General features: G+C 34.6%; 1 protein-coding gene across 1 annotated transcript in view; it reads left to right on the forward strand.

The window, feature by feature from the left end:
• LOC149078839 (retroviral integration site protein Fli-1 homolog) overlaps positions 1 to 25,541 on the forward strand; it is a 130,965-nt gene that overhangs the window by 42,285 nt on the left and 63,139 nt on the right. Inside the window, exons 3-4 of the mRNA XM_089240998.1 lie at positions 703 to 903; positions 2,004 to 2,087. Of these exons, the coding sequence (XP_089097124.1) occupies positions 703 to 903; positions 2,004 to 2,087 (285 nt within the window). The remainder of the gene's footprint in view (positions 1 to 702; positions 904 to 2,003; positions 2,088 to 25,541) is intronic.

Below are 25,541 nucleotides of genomic sequence, written 5' to 3' on the forward strand. Positions count from 1 at the left end.
ATTTGTACGTACAGTGTTTTAGTCGACACTGCTCGTTTTATGATTATGAAATACGGGGGTATATAGCTGACAGCACACACACCGGAATTTACTGGCGAACCATTGATCCCAGAGGCATACTTCCAATTAGAGAAAGTATCCAAATAACAAGTGAACCTCAGATACATCATTCATATTTAATATTGCAAGGGGTTGCACAGTTAATAAAAAAAAAATTAACTTTTTATATACGCGCACCCTGTCCTCACAAACCAAATTAGAAAGTTGTTGCTCTGTTTCTCCTTAGGCCAACCTGAGAAATTCCACGTTTTCAAGAGCAATATTTTGCTGAGATATTTGAATTTAAAGAATCGCTAAAACGATTTGAAAAGAAATATCATAAACTAACAGACAACGCTTTTCTACTTCATTTACGCCGTTCTTTCCCACCTTTACAGCGATTTTTAGAATTCAAAAAATATCTCAGCGAATATTGCACTTAGAAACATGGCTTTTTTTTTGTTGCCCTCAGGACAGACAGGGCAACAGCTTTCAATTCGAGTTTTTGAGGACAGGATTGAAAGTACGCCGCTAAGATCAACGGTTCGCCAGTATTTTGCGGTGAGCGTTGTTAGTTTAATTCACCCTGCATACTATAAATATTATATTATCGTATACTATAAATAAGGTGTTGTTATTTATTTATGTATTTGATTCTCACAGACCCACTGCTGTGGAATTCCGACCACGTGAGGCAGTGGCTCGATTGGGCAACGAAAGAGTACGGTCTGAGAGAAGTCGACCTGAGCCGATTCAACGTGGTCGGCCGAGAACTCTGCCAACTCAGTCGAGACGATTTCACTAGACTCACCAATTCGTACAACGGAGAGGTCTTGTACGCTCATCTCAGCTTTTTAAGACAGAGTAAGAATATAATCTTCCTCCAAAGTAAATTTCTGCCGTTTTGCGCAGAAAATACGCAACGCTCTACGTAATAGATAAGGACGTTATATATATCTAATTTCTGAATCAAAATAAGATAAAGTTATTCATAACGATTATTATACAGGGTGTTTCAAAAAGAATCGCCCGATTTGAAATGCGTATATTACGGAAAATACTGAACATAGACACTTAAGATTAATTTTATATTACATACAGTTTTTTTACAAACCAAATTAAAGGACTCAATATGTCCACCTTGGCATGGACGGCATATGTCTGTATACGGTAGCCAAATTCGTCCCGAACTTTTGCGAGCATGTTTTTATCCACTGCTTCCACGACTGCTGTTCAGTTCACTCTAATGTAGCTGGAAAAAGAGGCACATAAATTTAGTCTTTTATAAACCTCCACAAGAACAAATCGCACACTGTGAGGTCCGGCGATCTTGGAGGTCAGTGATGTTTTACTGAATCGTCAGGTCCCGTACGTCCGATCCATCGTTTAGGAATGCGATTGTTCAAAATTTCTCGAACGTCCAAGCTCCAGTGTGGTGGTGCCCCGTCCTGCTGGAAAATGAAGTAATCCGAATCGGTTTCTAACTGTGGGAAAATCTAATCTTGACAGACACTGAAGTGGCGGCCGAAGGAGGAACGTTAGCGCTACCTGTCGGCAACTGCATGAAACTCAAGATTTCCCTCTTTCTACCTATACATTATTCGATCAAAATGGATTAAAAGCTGAATAGTTATGATTTTTTAAAATGGGCTGATTCTTTTTGAAACACCCAATACAACGTATATGTATCTAAAATTATTGAAAAATAAATTTAAAATCATATTAATTTGAAGCATTTATTTAATTTTCACCTAGAATTATTTATTTGATTTCTTTGATTTATCAAAACCGAAGTAAATATTTGGAAATATCTGACTATTTTATAGTCTCCTGGATAGAGGATACTCTTTTCCGAGTAACTCAATGTACATCATTTACGAGAGTGTTTATATGATATTTCATAACACGTTGTAAAGTATTTAAAATGTTTTTACTTTGTAATTTTGGGATTATAATTTTTGCAGCATCCGAAAGTTCGTTACCACCAACGACATCCAGAGAGAAAACACCAGCATTAGCACAAACAGGATCGCCACCAGCAGCATCAGGTGAGTCATTTTAAGATTTTGTTTTCATTCTAAAGGTTTCGAGATATGTCTGCATAAACTACAAATTAGGGTTGATAATTTTATTGACATTATATGCTTGGATTTTTGAGTGTGATTCTAGAGTAAAGTTTGTTTTTAGTATATGAATCAAGAACAAATTTAAACCAATATTGATACAACGTCAAAACAAATTGACTGGAAATTTGTTTCCACAAAATAACGACCATAACAAACATTATGATACGGGCAAATGCGATTGTGAGCCACTTTTATATGGCCTGATTTCCTCATGAGCAAGTAGGGCTGTTTCTTACTATCCAATAATTTCAGGGCCAAAATTGAAGCAACATACAGTGAAACCTTGATATAACGATACTCTGCCGACCAAGAAAAATATCGTTGTAGAGGGATTTGTCGTTGCATCGAGTATCGTTGTAACGAGGTTCCACTGTATCAGCTGACCAAAATTTGTCTCTAGCAGCGTTGATTTTAATGCCCACTTTGCAGACTCCCTGAAATTAAAATTCAGGCCTTGCTAATAAATACTGTATTTTACTGCATTAAAACGTGGTAAGCAATCCCACTCATTCTTTAATGTTATAATATTGTTGAATGAAATTTCCACACGAAGATTATATGTTGCTGCTGCGGATGATACAATGGTACTTTTTCTCATAGTAGCAAAATTTGCATTAGCGGTTAATACGGAAAATACGGTAACATTTCATCAAGCAAAATATATTTTTTTAATATAGACTTTTTTAAATAGGCTTTTTTTAATATAGACTAGCTCTATATTAAAAAAAAGAGCAATTTGCCCTACTTACGTACGAAAAAAGTTGTCGAACAACATTTGTGGCAATATTATATTCCCAAAAAATTAACGTTTTCACTAAAAGCATTATCGAGATAAAATCCTTAGTGGAACAGTCTTCTCCGTTCTTAATCGAAATTCAAATTCAACCGAACTTGTTGCAAAAAAAAAAAAAAAAAAAAAAAAAAAAAATATTTTTTTAAGTACAAATAAAATTAATTTTTCATCTAAGAATTCAATTAATCTATTTTCATTTCAATTGAAATAACTAAACGGGGCAGTAGATACGCAAACATATAAACATCACAGACTGAACATAATTTAGATTCAAGAATAACCATATCTTACTCAAGCATTCAGAAAGAGGTTATGGAACATCATTAAAAACATAGTTTTACCATTCTCCTGCGTCTAAAATGAGCAATACTCCGAATGCCGACATCCCAATAACTCAGCACAAACCTCAATCTATTACAAGTTAATCAAGCAGAAAACTAGCATGGATTTAGGGATGATGGTAACCGTTGTGATCGCTTAGGATGGTATACAAAGGAAACCATAGGAAAATTATCATTGCAAATATAAAGATCTCCGAGAGTCCATAAAAATATTTTCACATAGAAAGCATCTAACATATTACAAAAACATCTCCCCTATAATTACCTAAAAGTCATTTTTTTTGTAATCATTAATCAATAATAATTTGACATTGGTTATCATTAATTCCAGATGTTTTCGCAGAATGTAATAAATATATTTGAGATAAATACTTGGAAAATATATCAGGACTGGAATTATTCATAAAATCATTTTCTTTTTGCCAACGAATAACATATTTAATCGTTAAAGGCCATCAAAATTTGAATTTCCGTAAGAAAATTCTCGATTAAGTTAACTTTAAAATAAATTACAAACTGACCTTGATGATACATTACCAATGAATCATCATTTTTCCTACCTTGATATAAATCTGTATAAAAAAATGAAATCATTTCAACGGGAAATAAACACAAATTTATCATCATCAAATTCCAAGTTAATGATTTTTCTCTCACGAAAACTTTCGATAGAAAATTGGAAGGAGAAATAGATAAGCGAGAATTAAGCATTTACCAATAACAGGAAGAAAACCATCACCATATTTAAAATTCCCAGATGTAAAATTCTCATAAATAACATAATTTTGAAAAAAAAAAAAGAATCTGAAATTGATTTCGGAGTTTAGAAATCCATGTAAGAGTAAATAAATTATTAAAATAAAATCGAACGAAAAAGAAATTGAATAAAAATCGTCTCGAGAGTTCATGAAAAAATTCATTAAAAAAAAAGGGAATTTTTTTGGAAAAATTTTTATTAAAAAAACCAAAAAAAACAAATATAATCTCAACTAACTTTTGAACTTTTTTTTGTGTGGAAACGTCGCCGTATGTTGTCAGTTATTCCATTGTTGCTCGTGGCGGCCTCTAGCGATCGATCTCCGCTCAAAAAAGCGATAACAGGAACAATAGAAAATTCCTCCTCTTTTTCCTCTCTACGCCCTCCTAAAAATACATATTTTTTCACAGCTTTATTTCATGTTATATTCACACTCGCTCTCTTTTCCACCTCCACTCTCTCTCTCAAACCCTCTTCTGCATTCAATATAACTCCTATCAGTTTTTTTTTTTCCAGGGGAAAAAAAAAATTTAAATTAAGGAAAATGTTCAAAAAAATTTTTTTCCCTCCAAAAAACTAAATTAAAAAAAAAAAAAAAAAGGAAAGAAAAATGCAAAAATAAATAAAATGAAAATTGAAAAACGTATCGTCGTTTTTGTTACGAAGGAGAGAGAGAGAAGAGAAGAAAAAAAAAAAGTTGTGAAATTATCGGAAAAATTTGACACTTTAGTAATTAAGTTTACGTAGATATACGTACATTTTTTCAAAAAAAAAAATTACGTATGAACCTTTCGTGTTAAACTCAAGTTTTGTTACGAAGCCAAGTCTATTGTTTTAATTTTTCAGTACAAAAAGATAAAAAGTTTTTCATCAGCGAGTATCAACATTAAATGAAGTTTTTGGTTTTATAAATTAACACGCGGCTATTTTTTTTCTTCCTCCCTCTTTTGCAAAAATTTGAACAATTTTTTTTTTTTGCCGCTTTTAACCGCTTATAAAGAGATACGGAATTATATTTATTTAAAAAAAAAAATGTTACGCTAGAAAGAGATTAAATGCTGCCGTGTACCTATGTATCTGCATTTTTATACAAAAAGATAGGTTTTTTTTTCTGTCTCAAACTATGTTATCTATGGCTGTATTTTCCTAGCTAGGAATTTACTATACGTGGATAGTGTTGAAGAAAAAAAAAATGATTTTTGAATTTTATGATTATAGGGGTGAGAATGTTTAGGCGTGAGGTTATCGTATATGTGTCCGCAATACAGGTTTGATTGTGTACTCTTTCAACGAAGAAAAGGGGTAGTATGACACTAAACGACATTAAGGTGATTAATATTTGAAATGAAGCTTTTTGAACCGTAGTCCATTTAGAGCCAGAAAAGTGTAAATTTCATAAATTTGAATGCAATATTTCATGGTGATTTATCTGTAACATTGAGTGTGAAAATGCTTATATCTCAAAAATGTGATTTTGGAGTTGTCATGTTCAGACCAAACACCCATATTTATTGGCTACTAAGTGCGTACTACATAGAAGAGCTCATTATAATTATAGTATTTCTATATTTGCATTTTTTTATTTATAGTTTTTTTGAGCACTGAGATTTGAGGCGACTTGAATTTGGTTTCACAGAAAAATTTTGTTCGTCTTATTGCTTTCTAGGAATGGTGTCCTTATAACCCGTAGTTTACTTGGCATTTACGGGACTTTTTATATGATGATGACTGATGATTCTTTTTCTATCTAAGTGAGCCCATTTTTTGACGAAGCTCAGTCTGGAATTCATAATCTTCGTTGAAATCGTGGGATAAAGATGTCTTTCATTGTTTATAAATTACGTTATGATAACTCTATGATTATAAATATAAATTTCCTGTACACCCACGTTCATCTTGTTCATTGTTTTTTCTGGGAAGTAAATATGGAATCACTGCTTTTTGCGAAGGTTATTGCTTTTTATTTCACGGCATTGGAAATATTTCACTGATTTTTAGCGATAATTGTTGACTATTTTGGCCACAAGTGTGGGGTGTTGGCGTCCCGTATTTTATAACCATTTCTTCTCCCGCAGAAACTCAATTTACCGTACTTTTCTAACTATATGGTCAGCCTGCCTATATGGAGCTGTTCCTTTTTTTGTTGAAATAGTTAATAATGACTCGGTATGATCATCGTCAACTATTTTCAATCAACTGCTGAATGTAGATCTCCTCTAAAATTTTTGCCATTTTCTCAGCATATTCACCACAAAATAAAACCTGATGGTAAAACACATCCCCTTTAAATTGAAAAAAGTTAAAATTTCTTTTAAACACGTGTAAGCAATCTCTTACCAAGGAAATTACAATCTATCATAACAAATTTAATAAATAATTTCTGCACCAGAATTAACTGTGTATGTTTAAAAACAGTTGAAAATGTTTAATGATACAGCTCAGAACACATGTGTTCTGATCAAAACGCAATGCACATAGCTATCGAAAGAATACTTAATTTTTTATATTTATTATTATTCTAGTAAAAATTAACACGTGAAAAACTATGTCCTCACAATATTGTAAAAAATATTTACAGTAAAGAAATTTGATGAAGTGATTTCACTGGATTTTTTTTTTTCACTGAAGAATGACTGGGTATGTGTGTATACAAAATGCTCAAGTAAATATTGTTTTTTCAGTCACAGTTATATTTACCTAAGATCGAATATATGATGAATGGACTAAACAACGTAAAGCAATATTTATCTAACAATGTAAGTGTTATTTGTAAGTCAGATATATATACACAACTTTTGGTCGTTATTTTTCCACTCGTTTCTATATACAGTACAAATACGTTATAACGGGTACAGCTTACAATGAGGCTATCGATATTACGAGAAATTCGCAAGCGATTGCCAAAGACCTAATGTTAGAGATACAAAAAATATTCGTTTATAGTACCTTATTTATGAATGAAAATCAGAACACATTCGCTACAACGATAAGGGAAATTCTCGAAAAGCATGGTTTACCCTCCCTTCCTTTAGGAATTATACATAAAATAGGTTAGAAAGAGGCATTTTTTACAATCTCTTTACTCTATTCGCAGGTGTTTATAAACGGGACTTGTCAGTACCTCCCCATAGATAAGAAGATCACATATTGTAGATTATCTTCTTGAATTCCAACCATTTTTTATATCAACTCAAAGGAGGTGAAAAACCTATAATTTTATCTGTAAGTATGTTGGTTGGGCAGGTAGGACTGGACCTCTGGTTTTGACATCGTTTTTATTACCCTTGAAAATCATCCTTCCTCGTCCTTTCAGAGAATCTTCCAAAACTGGACACAGGGCAAACAGGTTTTATAATCATTTTCTCCACCTGTTATTGGACATTTTTATAGTGCAACGAATGCTCACAGTTGCTGCACATTCCATTAAGTACAAAATTTCATTTTACAATCAACAGCGTGCATTTGCATAAGCAAAAGAAAAGTAAATTTATTTAGTTTGTTTTTTCCTTTATTTATATATGTTTCTACCAGAGAAAAAACACTAAAATTCATTTGTAACGGAAGCCCGTTAAAACGACAATTTTCCCCCCCGATTGTGCATTGCCGTTACAACGGTCTTTTACTATGATTTAGAGATCATTAATTGCAAAATTCAATGTGAAGCCACTGACTTTCAAGACGATTTAATTTAGATTCATACTTTTGTCCACAAACAATTATGTAAGAAAATTATAAAATACATTAAGTTTATTGGCAAGTGAAAGTTAATATGTGAGAAATGTAATATAATATGTGATAGGTATGATGTACAGTTTAAATAAACAGATCTGTAAAATTCATTCTTTTCAAAATTCGGATCTAAATTTTTGCCAATGGATTCCAATAAACATCCCCTCCATAGATTTTCCCGTGATGTTCGAAAGATGGCGCTGCATGTCTGAATCTATTTTGGTGATGAATCCACCCGAATTTCTTCTAAAACTCATTCGAGAATCGAAATATTTTATTAGGAAACTGCTCCCTCTTCAAATCTAGTTCTGTTTTTAGAAATTAATCACAACGAGAAAATTCATAATAATCCCAACATCATAGCATTAGCTCGGAGGCAATTTGATTTTTTAAGGAGAGGGCAAAATATGAGGAATGAGGTAAAAAACCTCATTTTTAAGACCTTTGCAGAACCCCCACCATTTTTCAAAGCAGTTCAAATTTATGTTTTTTAAAAAGTTTCTAGACGACTTGTTTTTATTTTTCTCTCAGTGTTTTCTTTGTAAGTGGTTTTACCAGGGGTGTTTGTGTTCCACGCACAACTTGTGCCAGTGATGTGAAGTCCACGAAGCCCTTGTTCCGATAAAAAAGAAGAAATATTCGAACCATGGAACCCTTTACAAAATAACATTCTGTACGTAGCAATGTAAAAACAATGAGTTAGTTGTTATCTCATCCAAGCTCACGAACCCCCCGAAGTCTCTCCAAGGACCCGTGGTTAAAGAGCCGCTACTTCTAATTAGGTAAATAACTTTTTGGCTCCCTCAACGTTAATAGGACTGCTTTTTGAATAACAAGAAATGGGGGAGGGGGTGGCAATGCCCCCGGATTGCAAAATTTAAGGATGTAAAGCATAACAGTTTTCACATAGCAGATTTTCACGGGGAGAGTGGGGAGGGGGTATACCTCCGGACGGACAAAAGTTCCAGCTACAGCTGCGACCTGGACAGGGGGACATCAGGATTTCAGAGGCTTTGATGGAGCATAACCTAAATAAGATTGGGAATTCTGCAATAGCTGTATGTACGTGCAAAAAAAAACGTCATGCCTTCCTTGAAAGTAATATATATTTCAAATCATTCAATTTTTAATTCATTCAGATAAATTCTAATTAGTGATGATGAAAAATTAAAAGATTCAAATCTCGGGCACCATTTCCATATTGTTCTGTCGCTTACGCCCCGTCGATTCGAATATTTTAGGACCCCCATGACTTTTAAAAAAATAAATAAGGTATTTTCCTCCACAAATCTTGAGCTCTGTACATAGGGCCATTCTAAGAGCATCCTGGGCATAGCGATGTTTCTGGGGCCCCCTTACCTGGCGAGACACGTTCACTTTAGAGAATTTCAACCAGATCTCATGTTCACGAGCCCACTCCTCTTCACTTTAGGTCCCCGGGCCGTGCCCGAGTGGGCCTATGCATTAAGGCGGTACTGGTTGTACAAAGAAATAAGTGTGAAAAACCACAAAATTTAAAAGGGCCGGAAAACGGAATAAAAACACTTTCATTACATATTTTATTTTGATTATTTAACGAAGCCCTTTTAAGTTATAAAAATTCATAGATGAGTTATGCCTTATTTATATATATAAATCAAACACGCAGCGATGGTCATCGTTTCAAGAAATGGCTAGGCCCATTTCTTGTCTATATTTTTAATTTTGTTATTGAAATGAATTTTTATATTTTTTAAAACCCTATTATTTTCTACCCGAAAATTTTATCAAAGTAAATAATGAGATGACACGTTGTACCGGGTGTCGCATAAATTTATAAATATTTTAAAAATTCATACAAATTGAAGGAATTAGTAATTTGAATACGATATGCGAAAAAGTTATTCTCACGCAGGGAGTATTTTTCATTTTGGTAAAGAAAAAATGTAGTTAAATTTTCTCGGTAGAGGACGCTGCACGATAGCAAACCACTGGAAATATGCAAATCGGAGTCCTATAAAATGCTGGGTGTACGATTAGCCTCTCTTAACGATCACGGGCGTAATATCCCGTCCAAACACCAGTGGAATAAATTCAAACAAGTTTGCCGTGTTTTCTTTTCTCTCTCTTCACCATCTCGAAGCTTTATAGTAACCCTATCTCTACGAAAGTTGGTCTTTTTCCATCCTTTCTTTCTATAGTGAAAGAGCAAAAAGGAAACAAGTAGGGTGTGTGTGTGCATATATATATATATATTTCGGTTCTCCTTTTTTCTTTTTCAACGTGTGGTTAGCACTCAATTCATTGTAATCAATTCGTGAACCGTATATATATTATATATATACTTTGCTGTAACCATTAGGTGAAGGGTTTAACATATATTTGCAATTATTAGCTCAGATAATTGATAGTTAGATTCTGTAATTACATATGAAAAATCATGGGCTTAGCCAACAGTAATATCTCAAAATTAACAAAAATGGACATACGATAGTATGGTTCTGAGGTACAGAATTGCGATAGCATCATCGCCTGGCGGTCCAGTGGTTAGGGAGCTAGTTTCTGACTGTGCAGGTCTGCGTTCGAATCCCGGTTTGGGCATGGATGTCTACTAACACGCTATCAAATTCCCTGGACAGATCGTAAATATCCCTTGGGAATACGTGATAAACACGTTATTTAAAATTATATACCGGATTTATTCAGTATAGAAAATATCATCCTTCTGTCCCGAAGAACCCAAAAACATTGGGTTACCAAGTTTGTTTATTTTTTTACGCGGGTGGATAACATTGTCCGTGGTTATCCTGTGAATTGTAACATCTAATACAGATTTCTCGATCTCCTTTGGCCTAGCTTAACTCTGCAACTTCTAAATTTCTATGATAAGTATGCTACACTACTTATCGAAAAAAATTCATATTTTCTGTTTTCTTAAAATAATTTCAATTGATTTGATTTATACTGACTCTGAATACAACTTAGGCTGTAAATTTTATTATCTTTGCACACCTCTCATACACGTACACTCAAACACCCAACACTCATATACAAACAATTCCTTATCTTATCTTCTTCACCCAGCTCGTGCGGAGCAGTATCGAACAGGGAAGCTAATTGGATTCTATAGACTCGGCAAGTCTTAATCCTTAATCGACCTTAGTGACTTGAATGGGATGAAGTCATGTAAGATTTCAAAAGAAATTTCAAAAGTTAATTTGAAAAAAAAAATTGACTCTATCGGGAATTGCTAGTGAAATTGATTAATTGATAGAGAAATTGATTAATTGATAGTGAAATTGATTAATTGATAGAGAAATTGATTAATTGATAGTGAAATTGATTAATTGATAGTGAAATTGATTAATTGATAGTGAAATTGATTAATTGATAGTGAAATTGATAAATAGATAATTAATAGGAAATTCATCAAATTTTTTTTCAATTTTTTTTTTTGCACACATCGGAAAAAATATCTTTTTGACAGTGAAAAAAATACTTCGGATTTTCTATCCACGGATCTCATGGGATCATAGACAGATTGTTATCAGGTGTTGCGGTTTCACATAAGCCAAGTGTTACTATCCTCATACATCACCCCGTAGAGTGTGTACAGTCTACAACACGGGATCATCTTCACCAGGGATATACGAGGACCTTTTTCCCCCAAGCCGTACGTAATTATATACAGATAGAGAGACCCTGACAGAGAGAGAAGAGTGGAAATAAATAGGGTGATACAACACAATCGCACGCATAACGATCACTATTAATAGGATTCGCTGTGAAGCAGCAGCAGCAACGCATCTTCTCCCCCCAACAATGTCAGAATAATTTCAACAGAGACAACTTGTCACTAAATCAGTGATAAATGGATTCTCTGGGACGACAAACCAAGTCGGGCTGATGGGGGGAATATACGGCTCCCCCCTCCTTCTCTGTACTCCCACACGCAACTATGTATACAGTACATGGAAAAAAAAAAAATCATTGTTGTTACCAAAGAGGAGACCGGCGTTGTACATGGCGTTTATTTCCCTTCGACCCCGTGACGCAGGGAATATTCTGTTCCCTGTCCTGTATTTTCCTCTGGAAAAACAGCCAAGCGTGGGAAATTCATACTTGCAACGTGTGATTCTTGTCTGCGGCGATGCCCCACCAGTGATGACCGTGTTTTGCATGTCACGCGACACGAAAAAAAAATTATTGTCCATGTTTTGTTGGACAAAAATTGATGCCTCAAATGTTCATCTAAGTATAGTCGGCCCTCTCAACCGGATAATGGATAAACGGACATCCCGCTTATCCGAGTAAGTTCAGCAACTTTTCCCCGTCTAATCGAATAGTACGATTCATACGACAACTGTTGATACAGTACACAAGAAACGCTATGTAACTATATAATATAATTTTTGGGCACATCATTCAGAATTAATGGCAGATGTGCTGACTTGGAAAAAACCTAGACTTGACAGTGGGCATTACTGAACTTAAGTATTAAAGTTTTCGGCAGTCATATTTAATTATTTTATTTTTGCTGTCTGTGTTGAGCCTATAGAGGGCACTAACTTTCGTAATGAAAAGTATGAATATTAATTATAATGTAATCGTTGTAATTCTATATGATTTTCATTCTATTTTGGTGTCTGGTTTATTCCATGAAGATTTATTTTTTTCACCCCTCAATCAGTTTTCAATATACAAACTATAATAACGGTGTTAAATGACAATTGAATTATTCCCCGCATAATCGGATATTGGGTGATAGAACCATTGATATCCGTTTAAGTGGGACCGACGGCATGTCGTACTCTTCTAATAAAAATTTTCTGCACGAACCAATAACATTTGAGTTCAACTTACCAGTCATCTTTATACCATCGCATTGGTGATCGAGTGGTCATAGTGACGGACTCTCATTTTAAGGACCCGGATTCAGACCCCATCGGCTCCATTTGTTGTTTGTCAGCTGAAGTTTTCTCTCTTAGTTCCCAACTTCGAGGCGTGAATGCTCTTCTAGTTAAAAAGTCTCGCCAAAGAGAGCACACCCAAATACAGCAAGCCTACAACGGTACAAAATTTCAATCATTACACTTCACTTATAGTTCGAAAAATTGATGTCAGATGGCAGCTCTACGCATAGTAAGCATAAAACCGAAACAAATTTCACATTAGGTTCACAACACGTGCATTCATATTTCAACATGTACCAATTTATTAGTTCTGCTAAAAAATATGGACGAGGTGCATGTGTGGTTTAGTAGTAGTAGTAGTGGTAGTCATCTCTATACTGAGTGACTAGACACTGCAAAGCAATCCTTGTGATTAGGGAAAATTTATGCCGACTACTGAAAACCATTTATTTGCTCTATTCCACCTCTGACAGAAATGCTTCTGCACTATGGCATATAATAAAGTTCTTTGCAGTGAATCTTAATAAATTCGCTTGAAAAAAGTAGTAAAGTGGTTTCCAAAACTTCATGCTTCGAGAACCCTCCTTGCAAATGCGTAGAAGATAGGTGTAACCCCCTCCCCCTCAAAAAAAAAAAAAGAGAAAGAAACATCCAGGAAGCTTGCATATCCCCAAAAATGTGTAGCATGCTTATTTACTCCTAGAAATGCGTAGAAGTATGTGCTTACCTACCGAAATGCGTAAGGAACTTCCACATGCGTAGAGATACATAAGAAATATGCGTATCTCCAGAAATTGCGTAACAGACTTGCTTACTGCTGGAAATAGGTAGGGCACTTGCTGATACATAGACATAATGTTACGTAGGAGACTTGTTATAGGCATGCGTACGAGGGTTGAGTACCACTGAAAATACGGAGGGGGGGGGATGCTTGCTTGATGGTGGAAGGTAGGAGACATTATTTTTTTCATTTTTTTATTACTTTACTTATTTTCTCCGCCACTGTTCATTAATTTTTGCGTACCACTCAATGGATTCGCAACGTTAAGAAAAGGAATGCGCATACAACAGGGTAGCACTACTTTAGACTAAATTCTGTATTCGTTTTTGTGAATGTGTTATTTCGGTTTATCGGTCTGGTACGTGACGAGGTCTCTGCGTGAGTTATATTCACTCAAGTTACACCATGTACGAAGGTGTAATAATGAGAACTAATCCAACTTCAAGTTTGGCACACCATTCTTTTGCATTATCATTATTATGTTATGGATAACCCCTCGGCTCATTATATTCAAATTCTTCAGTTCTTCGATTAGGAATGGAATTCAAAATTATGACTTGGCAACTTGTTTACCCAAAACATGAAATGAGAAAAGATATCACAGTAATATTAGTGTCTTTGAAAATCTATTGAATCTATTCATTTAATCAATTACTGAAAATATTTGAGCTAATAGACTAATAAACCAACTCATACACATGTCAAAACAAGTTCTAAACGTAATCACCAAATGGCGAATCCAAGGGACTGAATTGGGAAATTGACCACATCATACGTGATTAAAGCGTACGTGTTTTGAGAGCGTGGGAAATTTTCCTCTAAATAATACTCATTTTTTATGTGAGTGATCATCTATATTCCATAACCATGGCATTTCCCATTCCCATAACTGACCATAGCATTAAAAATAAAAGAAGACAAAAAAAGGTGGGGGAGGGTATTTAGCGTGTGTCAAAGGGTTAGTCATCATGTCATTCCTGTCATACTTTTTTTTGTGATGATTCTTCCACATCATCGTATTCACATTAATCTGGAGAAAGGGAAAAAATCCTCCTATATCTATTTATAACCCAACATATGGTCATTCCTGTACCCTTTTATAGCCTTTGCTATTATACTCTAACGTTGTAGAACGGAGCATGAAAATCATTCGTTACGAATCATGTGATCTTTCAACACTTCAGTGGATATAACAGATACTTATTTCTCTATTATTTCTTTGCTTTTCGTATGAAATTGACAGGAACTAACATAAAAAATCACTCTTGTATTAAAATAACATGTGAAAAATAAGAATTTACCTAAAATATTTAATTCATTTTCAAGAACTTCTGAGATAAATTTTAAGAAATTAGTTTTGGGACTCATTTTCAGATAGGGAATAATTCTTTATTCACATTCTATGTAATGATATCAATCACTTCTCCCAATTTTATATTACTTTGTAGAAAGCGTGCGTTTTTACTTGATTTACGAAGTAGATCCATTCTTAAAAATGACTTGTATCATAAAAAACTCACATCTTGAATCACATCAAAGTATTTTTTATGGGAATTAAGATCAGATTAGTACCATAGTTCGAGATGTTTTTAATTTTTCACATATTAAGAAAGCCAAAAACGTTCTAACTTGTGAATTGATATCAACTTACGAGTTTGAAACCTACCGAAAAGGCGTATCCGGCCCACAACAGCTTGGGAAATTCAAACAAGTCAAAGATCAACGCCTCTTTAGAATGTACTGTATTACTGTATTTTTGTATGATAAGGGCTCCCTCCCTTCCGTTTCAATTGAGTCAGTAGGGTCGAGCCCGATTGGTTACTCGGTTGTGAAATCACTGACTCTTTTTATTATTTCAAAATAAAATTGCGGCATTCAGTTATAAATTTTGCACCATTTATTGGACTGTGGCCGGCTTATAGTTAAAAAAAATCACTCAAATGGCCCATGAGCTGTTACGAAGCCATGAAAGCTTTCTATTATCAAAAGGTAGATCATTCTTTGTTTAAAAGATACAGCACATTCGACAACACTCGAGTTTTCTCATATTAAACTACTTTTCCTCGAGTGTGTTATGGTCAATATCGAATATCCACTCGCAATTAAGGCGTTTTTAGCAATTATTTTTTGCCTATAACGTGGATCATTTGGAAGACAAGACACTTGTAGATCAAGGGCTCTCTGTATTTCCTTATCCGTTCATTATACATAATGTGTCATCACATATAAAAACAAACATAAATAACGGGGTGTTTCAGAAAGGTTTCTCTAAGTTTGAATTGACAGTGATAGATGACAAGAAGTAAGTTTGATGATTAGGCTGGAAATTTAATATACACAGGTTTACCAAAAATCATGTGCAATTTCACCGAAATAGATGACAAACAACTTCTTTCTGAAAAGGGGACATTTAGAAGTTCATTCTAAATAGTTTTTGGTTACACAAAGAATCCTTACATACTGTATCAGCATGGACACTATATATATCGGGATCCATTGAAGAAGAGACATTGCACAAGATGACTGAATTCCACTCCCCACTTGTGCCTATGCCATTAAAAAAATTTCACCCACAGTTTAAAAGGATATCGCACCGAGACAGCGGTTCCGTCTCTTATAGCTAGAGTTATAATAAATTTCACAAACCGGTGTGTTTCAAGTTCCAGGTCTGCTCATTAAACGTGGTACTTGTTTCATCTTTCTATTTATAACTGCTTCAAAGTTGTATCATTTCAAAATGGGGTAGTCCTTTTTGAAACACCCTATAAGTCGAATACGATTTGAATAAGTTCTTTAGAAGCCAATATCATATAAAATGCAAAACTATATTTTCATACCTCGTCTATGAAAAATTTTCAAGAACACAATCCAGAACTACGAGTTCATTAGTCAGTTCATGAAATCACAGAAAAAAACAACTTTAAGGGAATTTGGGACAATCAAGAAAATTTTTATTACTATATCTCTAGATTTCGATTCTATTCCCTACTAGGTACAGGGTACAATATATGGAATCCTACGGGAGGAAAAAATCAGTTTCGGAATCCTTTATATCTTTATATATTTCTATGTAATAGAAAACTGAGTTACCCCTCTTCGTCCCACAAAAGTTATAGGACGGAGGAAAATGAGTAAAGCAAGTAAGTATAGGAGAGAAAAAAATCCTATTACATACCCCCCTACACACATACTGTACATGTACATGTATTTTTCTTCCATTTTTTTTTTGTCCTTCAATTTCCACCCTCTCACCTGTTTCCCATTTGGTGCCTTTTGTACTGATACGGGAAGCCGAGGAAATATGAAATGATTGCATTTGGTGGCAAAGCAGAAAAAAGCAAAGTCAATAAAAAGAACAACAAGTAACTAGAGGAGAGAAAAAAATAGAAGAAAAGGTGCTTTTTTCTCTCCTGTGTATTTTTTTGGATGGGGATTTTGGTGCTCTGACTATGGCTGCCATGTTTTTTTCTTTCCATGGATGAAAACAATGAAGTTAATGGAGAGAGGAAAGAGGAGTGAGAGATTTTTTTTTTTCGGTATCTCTGCACTGTTCGATTCCTTGTTACTTTGCACACATTCATACGATTGAGTTGTGTTTTTTTTGTTTTTTTTCCTTGTGTGAGCACCGTGGGCTGTGATTGAACAAAGGCGTGTGGCTTTTCTTTTTTTTTTTCGTTTTCCCGTCTATTTGTTCTTATTGTTTCTGCCATACGGAATCGGAAGAAAGATTTCAAACGCTGGTATGGTTGGTTGTTTTCTGTGAAATGCACTATACGTTGGAGGAAGAAATAGAGATTTTTCAAAAATTTTTTCAGGCCACGAGCATCGTCTGTGGTTGAAATTAGACGAGAACCCATGGTGCAATTCAAGTAATTGTGTATATCGTGAATTCAAGTTAGCTTGATGGCATCTCTTGATTGTTGTTTGAATGTAGATAGTTCGTGGATATATGAAATGGGGGGAATGGTCATTGGATGTTGCAGTGAGAACTACGGTGCTCATAAGCCACAATTTGACAACGTCTGAAATAATCTTCAGAGTATGTATTCCAAAACTTGCGAATTTAAAACTCAAGACAACTCCTTAATGTCAAGTCATTGTCATCCTAAATTTGCTCAACAAACCAGTTAGTAATGTTAATTAGGACTTTCAATATAACTTTGTACCATAATCTCACGGAATACATGTATTTTGAGACTACAGGCTTCTAAATCTAGAGGAATCAGTGAACGAATGAGAATTTTGATGGCACAACGAAACAATGACATAACAAGGCAAAAGCGAATAAATGTTCAATTTAGCATCTATTTGGCCAGTTTCATACAATAAATTTGATGGAACAAGTGTTCACATTACTGGGTTCATCATACAGGGTGATCAGCGAATAAGCCCTTATTTCAAAATTAAATATCTCTACAACAAAGATCAATAGAATTATGCGGTAAACGGTACGTTTATTAGCAAAACTGTAAGAATGTTGCACAGAAATTTCGAAAATTTAGTTTTTTTTTTAATTTTTAAAATTTAAAAAAAAAACTGGAGATTTTGGGGTTCCGAAAATCCTCATTTGTGTGAAGAGAAACCACTGCATTCTCTTAAAGTTACTGCATGGGTTGCGGTATGCGCCATGTGTGCTGAGAAATTGTTCCAAAATTGTAACGTAACGTTCAGTAGTAATCGTTTCTCGCACGAAGAAGGGGCCGATAATGCCTCTGGCGCATACCGCAGCCCATGCAGTAACTTTAGGCGAATGCAGTGGTTTCTCTTCACACAAATGAGGATTTTCGGAACCCCAAAATCTCCAGTTTTGTTCTTTTTTTAAATTTTAAAAAATTAAAAAAAAAACTAAATTTTCGAAATTTCTGTACAACATTCTTACAGTTTTGCTAATAAACGTACCGTTTACCGCATAATTCTATTGATCTTTGTTGTAGAGATATTTAATTTTGAAATAAGGGCTTATGTGCTGATCACCCTGTAGACTAACAATGTGATCAGAATTCAATAATCTGTATAATATAGTATACGCTCTTGTAGCGTATTGCATCTCTGATGACTAGACATATGTGATTGGGTTATTTAATGTACACATTTTTGTTTGTATTTCTGTCTCTGAAATGTTTGGAAATTGTGGAATGTGAATGGGATGCACATATGTACTATTTTATTTTGCTTGCTGTTTTGCTGTGCTTGTATGTATAACTGTTTCTGAAATGTTTGGAAATTGTGGAATGTATATAGGACGAGCGTATGTATTTTTCATTTTGCATATTAACCATATTGAAAATATGTTTCCCGGTGATGGTTTTTCAGTAAGAAGTCCCGTAGGATATGTACAGAGCCATCACACGGTTAGTTAGTTTGTATTGGGTTCCTCACCAATGGAGGAACAAGAATGAACAAAAAATATTTGCGAATTTGCCTGAGAAGAAAAGAAAGATCACTTTTAATCCATATTGCGGTGTCCTTTCATACGACGAAATATGGTAGTGGCATAGGGTTACCAACATAGCGAAATTGACGTAAATTCCACATGAAACCTAAAACAAAAGTAATTTTTTTCTTATTATTTACAAAAATTTACAACTTAATTAAACTGTAAGAAATGCATAAGGTGGTTCATATTCATTTCAAATACTTAAAGATGGTTTTTTATTGCAATACGCAATTTTCCGTAATAATGTCACGGTCTATGTTTCTTAAAAAAACAAATGTTTACCCCCCTTCTATTATTCAAAGCCACTTCCTATTCAATAATTTTGTTTCTAATACTCTGACTTTGAGGGGATTCTAGTTAAATTTTATGAAAATTTGCTAATATTATAACGCACTTGAAAAATTAATTTTTTATTCCAGGATAATGTCTAATGTTCAACAAACCTCCAGTGAAAATTTAAAAGATACGTTAAACGAACAAAATTTAATTTTATCGAAATGGTTGTCTTTTTTTTTCATTCTCGAAAGGAAATTTCGTGAGGCTTAAACGAAGCTGCGGCGCACGTTAGCAAGACACTTTTTTTCTCCGGTTATTTTTCTGAATGTGGCTTATACACACCATTGGCTTATTTACCAGACATAACAGTCATCATCAATCGGCTTATTTTCCAGACATTAGAGTCATCATCAATCAGCTTATTTAATAGACATTACGGTCTTCATCAATCGGCTTATTTAATAGACATTACGGTCTTCATCAATCGGCTTATTTAATAGACATTACGGTCTTCATCAATCGGCTTATTTACCAGACATTACGGTCAGCATCAATCGGTTTATTTACCAGAAATTACGGTGAATAAAATCATTATTATTCTAGTCAACGTTTGCAACTAACTATAAATACTCAACCCCAAATAAGTTCATTTTTAGAAGCACAACACATTACATTCACTCTTTTATACATGCTAATTTTATAGTATTAAACACAACATAACCGGGAGTGTTATTAACTGTATTTATAGAGAGAGAGAAAAAAAGAAAGACGGAAATGTATTTTCATTGATAAATTTCACCAGACATTCTCGTCACTCTCACAAAATTTTCTCATTTTTCCATCCACCAAGGGTGAACTATGATGAGAGGTTTTTTTTATTTTATTTTACTTGGGTTCGATGACAAAGCTCAATGAAAGATATTTAAAATGAGTTTCCGTCGCATAATCATCCATGGCCTCAACCTCCCTCTCTTTGTATATGTGTGAGTGTGTTATTCAGGATGAAGGAATGGATCTTGTTTCGCTCCACTCTTTGCAACCAGTCGTTGCGTATCGCTAATAAAATGCAAATGGAGTGCCGAAGAGCTAGACTTGCGCTAGGAGCTAAAGTACAAGTGGTGCCTCCCTATCAAGCCGATGGTTTAAAAAAAGAAACGGCGATGGAAAACCGGAGCGATGACTATAAGTTGAATGAGGGAATTTGATCATTTTTATGGCGGAAATATATGAGCACAGAGAGACCAGAAAACCGAATTTTTTTTAAATTATGAAATTAAACATTTGTAAAAATATTCAAGTGTCCCTCCCTGATAGTTTATCTTCATTCTTTTCGGTTATTAATATAATGTATAAATTGGAAATTTTCAAGTTATGCAGGGCTGTTATCTTACGTTTTCGATCAGTATATACACTCTGTGCAAAATTAAGAGAATAAGCATATTATGCCGAATTTCTGAAAAACTAATGGACAGACTACAATGAAATTCGATACGAATACACAGTTACAACAGAGAAAAAGATGTACTATACAAAAATTATAGCACGCACGCATGATTGTCAGTAAAGTTCATCATTATTGCGGGAATGTCCAAAATCCACGTTGCGAGATCGAACCGAAAAATGAGTCTAATATGGGTATGGTTCCCTCTCCCAGTCACACAGGTCGCACAGCGCGACGGCATACATGACACAAGGCAGTTGAGGAGGAGTCCTTAAGATAATCGGTCCCACTCCTGCAGCAACGCGGTTTTCAGCTCTTGGATGGTTCTTGGAGGGTGATGGCGAAATGCAATTGCCCTCCCAAGAGCGTCCCAGACATGTTCTACAGGATTTAAGTCAGGAGATCTGGCTGGCTAATCCATACGCCGAATACTCGCACTTTCCAGATGATCGTTGACCAGGTAAGCCCAATGTGGAAGAGCGCTGTCGTCCACGAACAGGAACAGAGGGCCAACTGCGCCCATGAAAAGTCAAGCATAAGGCTCTAAGATCTCTCTATACCTCTTAGCACTCAGGGACCCTCTGTCAAACACATGGAGGGATGTGCGGCCGTCCAACATCATGCCCCAAATAGAACACAATGTGCGAATTCTCTTAATTTTACGCACGACTGTATGTTACGCGTAAATGTGATAAATCCGGCTATTATACATATTCGCAAAGCATTTTGGTAAGTTTGGTAAATTTCCTTAAATTTATCACTTTTACCAGTGATTATGCATAGTACTCAAGCGTCGCGTCGTTGGCAAACATAATAAATCGTGCTGTATGATATATTATACATGCTAAATCATACATGTATTGTATCATTATAGCGGGGTATGATCGTAAAATTTTTATCACTATATCGGGGTCCTACGCTACCTACACACCAAACATGACCCCCGCCCTGTCCGTATGTCGGAGTTCGGTTCGACTAACTAAACTCACTTGGATTTTTTCAAACTTATCAAATTCACCAATTACACTAGAGTGTTATGCATAACCACAGAAAAAGATCATAAATTTCACGTATTTATCAAATTTACCACCGCCACTTGGTTATTATGCATAATCACCGGTAAATTGATAATATTTTCTTTAATTATCAAATTTACCAACGACACGGCTATTGTGTATAACCTCAGGTAAAAGAGATATTTTCTTTGTATTTATCACATCTACCAGCGACGCTTGGGTATTATGCACATTCACTGGTAAAAGTGATATATTTATCAAACTTACTAAGACGATTGGTAAGTATGCATAATAACAGATTTATCACATTTACCGTAACATATGCATTATTATACTTATAAACTCAGTACTATACATATGTTCTAATTATATTATTTTCATTTATTTTTTTTATTATTGCTCTTTTTATTATAATTGCCATGCAATTATATCAAATTTGTTACAATTATGAAAAACTGTTCATATATACAGGGAGTCCTGTAAGTCCAAATGCAGTCTTTATCTCATCAACTGTTTGTCGTAGAGGTAGGTTCTAAATTAAAAAAATTCTAATAATTATTTCAGAAATTATTATTACACCGCACCAATTTTGAGAGTGAAAATACAGTGTCAAAAATTAAAAGTGTTGCATTATTATACAGTCCCCCGTTCTCTTACTTCCAAATAAAAAGTTTTCCACTGTCTCTTCTGAGCCCCCTGAGCCCCCCCCCCCCAAAAATCCCGTGTTTTTAACTGCAACGTTCGCTGACAAAGAAAATGTCAAAAGACGGAAGAAAGTCGGGAAAGAACAGCGTAAACGAGGGGAAGGAGCGTTGTTTATTAGTTTTTAGACTGCTCTTTCTCAACCTTTCTCCAATTTTCTAAATCAAATATCTCAGCGAACATTGCAGTTAAAAGCACTATTTTTTTTGGGCTCAGAAGAGACATGACAACAACTTTCCAATTAGAAGATGCAGGAGACGGGTGCCGTATAAAAATTTGGATTTTTAATTTTGTGGCACACTGTATTTTCACTCGCAAAACTGATACAGAGGGATTATATGATCAATTTTGAATTTAGAATCGACCACTACGACGAACTTTTGATGAGATAAAGACCGCATTGGGACTTGCAGGACTTGTACGTAAACAGATCAAAACTTGCTTACAAAGTTGAATAGTTGTTAAATTGAATTTTAGTTCCAATTTCCTCAATATATTCGGGGCGATTTTATGAATCTTTAAACACGTAAAATTTCAGCAGCTTCAAAAAACACACACACACACACACACACACACACACACACACACACACACACACACACACACACACACACACACACACACACACACACACACACACACACACACACACACACACACACACACACACACACACACACACACACACACACACACACACACACACACACACACACACAAAAAGTATTGTGTTTACATAGACGTATTTTGTACTAAAATGACACTAAAATATGTACTTTCTAACGTACCAAAAAAATTGAGAAAAAAAATTTGGTATAACGGGTTCTTTACCCGTTATACCAATTTTTAGCGTAATTATTAAACACGTTATACTAATACAAGACCATGTATTTGCCATGTACTGTATATTCAAATATACACTTGTGCATAGAGTGTTAAGAACATTGATGGCGATTATGAAACTGAATGATCGTTGAATTATTTTCAAAATCTCAGAAAATACCGTTGCGGAGAGATTTACCGTAGTAAAGGTTGTCGTTGTATAGAGATAAGTTTAACATTAGACTGTGGGCAGTTTCAATTAAGATTTAAAAATATCTCTGTAGTGATATCTGTCGTTATATCGAGTATCATTGTAACGTGGTTCCACTGTTCGTAAATACTGAGAGGGTAACGTTTCACACGATAACGTTCAACTATATTGTTCCATCCACTTCTAATTCTCTATCCAAAAAAAGGAGAAAATTTCTCAAGTTTTTTCCCAAAAAAAAAGTAAAATTTCCAAAGACGCATAATCCAGCAAAACAACGTCATGGATTATGCATCACGAATATTCATGAGTGTCGTACCTCATTTCCATTCTATTGTAAATATCTTTTCAAGGAGCTTTAGAACTATTTAGTAGAAAAAAAAAAAATCCATCGACCCTATGCATACATGAATATACAATAGATTTAATACTCTTGTAAAAAAATAATAATGGAGTATAAAGACGAGAGTATAATGATCACTTTTATATATAAAAAAAAGGGATGATGATGGTTATATTCTCTTTTTGCTGCCGGTCCTTTCTCGTTGAGTATCCGGTTAAGCGACTGTCTGTGGTCACGTGTCGATTCAATGGGATTTCGCGAGCTCTCGAGCCAGTAAACAGGCCATTGATGGTGGCCAAAGCGGGGAATTTTTTTTTTTATTCAAGAGGGGGATTGTACCATTATTTAACGGGTACCATAAAAAGAACCGGTAGCATCCACACGTTATGCCGTTAAAAAACTGTCGAATGATCTTTCAAACACAATGGAATTTTCTGTGGGAAATTCAATAAAAGAATATTTTTAATGAGAATTGTTATTAAATGATTTTCCAATTGATTTTTCAATTAATATTTGATTAAGTGATGCGGAATAAGTGCTTTTTGCTCTATAACTTTTGAAATATCATTTGCTTTAAATTTCAGTGAAGAATTCGGACATATTATTTACCTACATTGTCTCAACTGATATGAAAGTTAAAAAAAAATCAGGAGGGTTGTTTTTAACTCTTTAATTGGCAAATATTGAAATATCCAGAAAACAAAAATTTTGAGGGTTATATTAATCAAATGAGGTACCCCTGTGAATGCTATTACATGACAAAAGAAATATTATCAATTTCGAAAAAAATGGATATTGAACTTCAGGGAACAAACGCACACTGTATTTACAGTCAAATTTCCTCATCTCGAAACTGACGAAACCGAAAAAAAGTTCAAAATAAAGAGTTTTCGAGAAAAAGAGTTCTTTTAGTAAGAAAGAAAAAACACGCCAAAAATGGCGAAAAATTCGATTGATAAAAACTAAACAGTACCGTATTATATTAATATGTAATAAAATGTACATATATACTAATTAAATTATTGGTTAAGTTACATAATCAATGTTCAATCACAGTATATGCAAGCACACTGAAATACGTTCGAATTCTTTTTTTATCAATTCAGTTTTATTTACATGACTTATTTAAAATAATCCGTAAGCTTAGAATGATGCATATTCTTTACACTTTAAGCCTTGTCAATTTCATCTATACCAACAAGAGCTGCAAATATTTCGGGGCCCTATCTAGGGCCGTCATTTCAACCTTTTCCAGGGCGGTGGGGTGCAATGGTCCCCCCTGCCCCCTCTAAATGACGGGCCTGGCCCTATCGTCTCAGTTTGCCCCAGAAATGGTCCGAAGTTTTTACAGCATGTGTGTTTAGCATTTTTCACTATTACTTTTTTCTAACTCTTCTGGAGCATCTTCTGCTGTATTTCCGTTACGCGAGTCGGACATACACTTAGCAATAATTTCGGTACCAGTCAAGCTGCTATAAGTTTGTAGTGAATTTGTCCATTTCCACAAAATCGTAAAATGAAATTTCTCGCTTTAAGTATTTTTAGTAATGCCCCAATGTTTTGAAATTTCATTTTCGACAATGTTCTGAGAATCTTTGAAGTTCAAGTAACCACCAAATCTGATCCTTCATCGCTGAGATGACTGATTTCAAATCCACAGCTTTCTTGAAGCAATTTTGAAATGTCTGTTGGCTGACTTTTTGCCATACTGAACAAGGCATCAACAACGAAATTCCCATCCACCTCCTGCAAATCATAGTATTCGCCTATGATTGACAAGATCCATGAACACAATGGGTTGTAATACGAATAATCCTTGCTTATCCGTTTCTTTCACC

This window comes from Pholcus phalangioides, unplaced genomic scaffold, assembly GCF_987345545.1.
Source record: "Pholcus phalangioides strain wild (caught in Gottingen) unplaced genomic scaffold, Ppha-v1.0 ptg000013l_1, whole genome shotgun sequence".
Lineage (NCBI taxonomy): Eukaryota > Metazoa > Arthropoda > Arachnida > Araneae > Pholcidae > Pholcus > Pholcus phalangioides.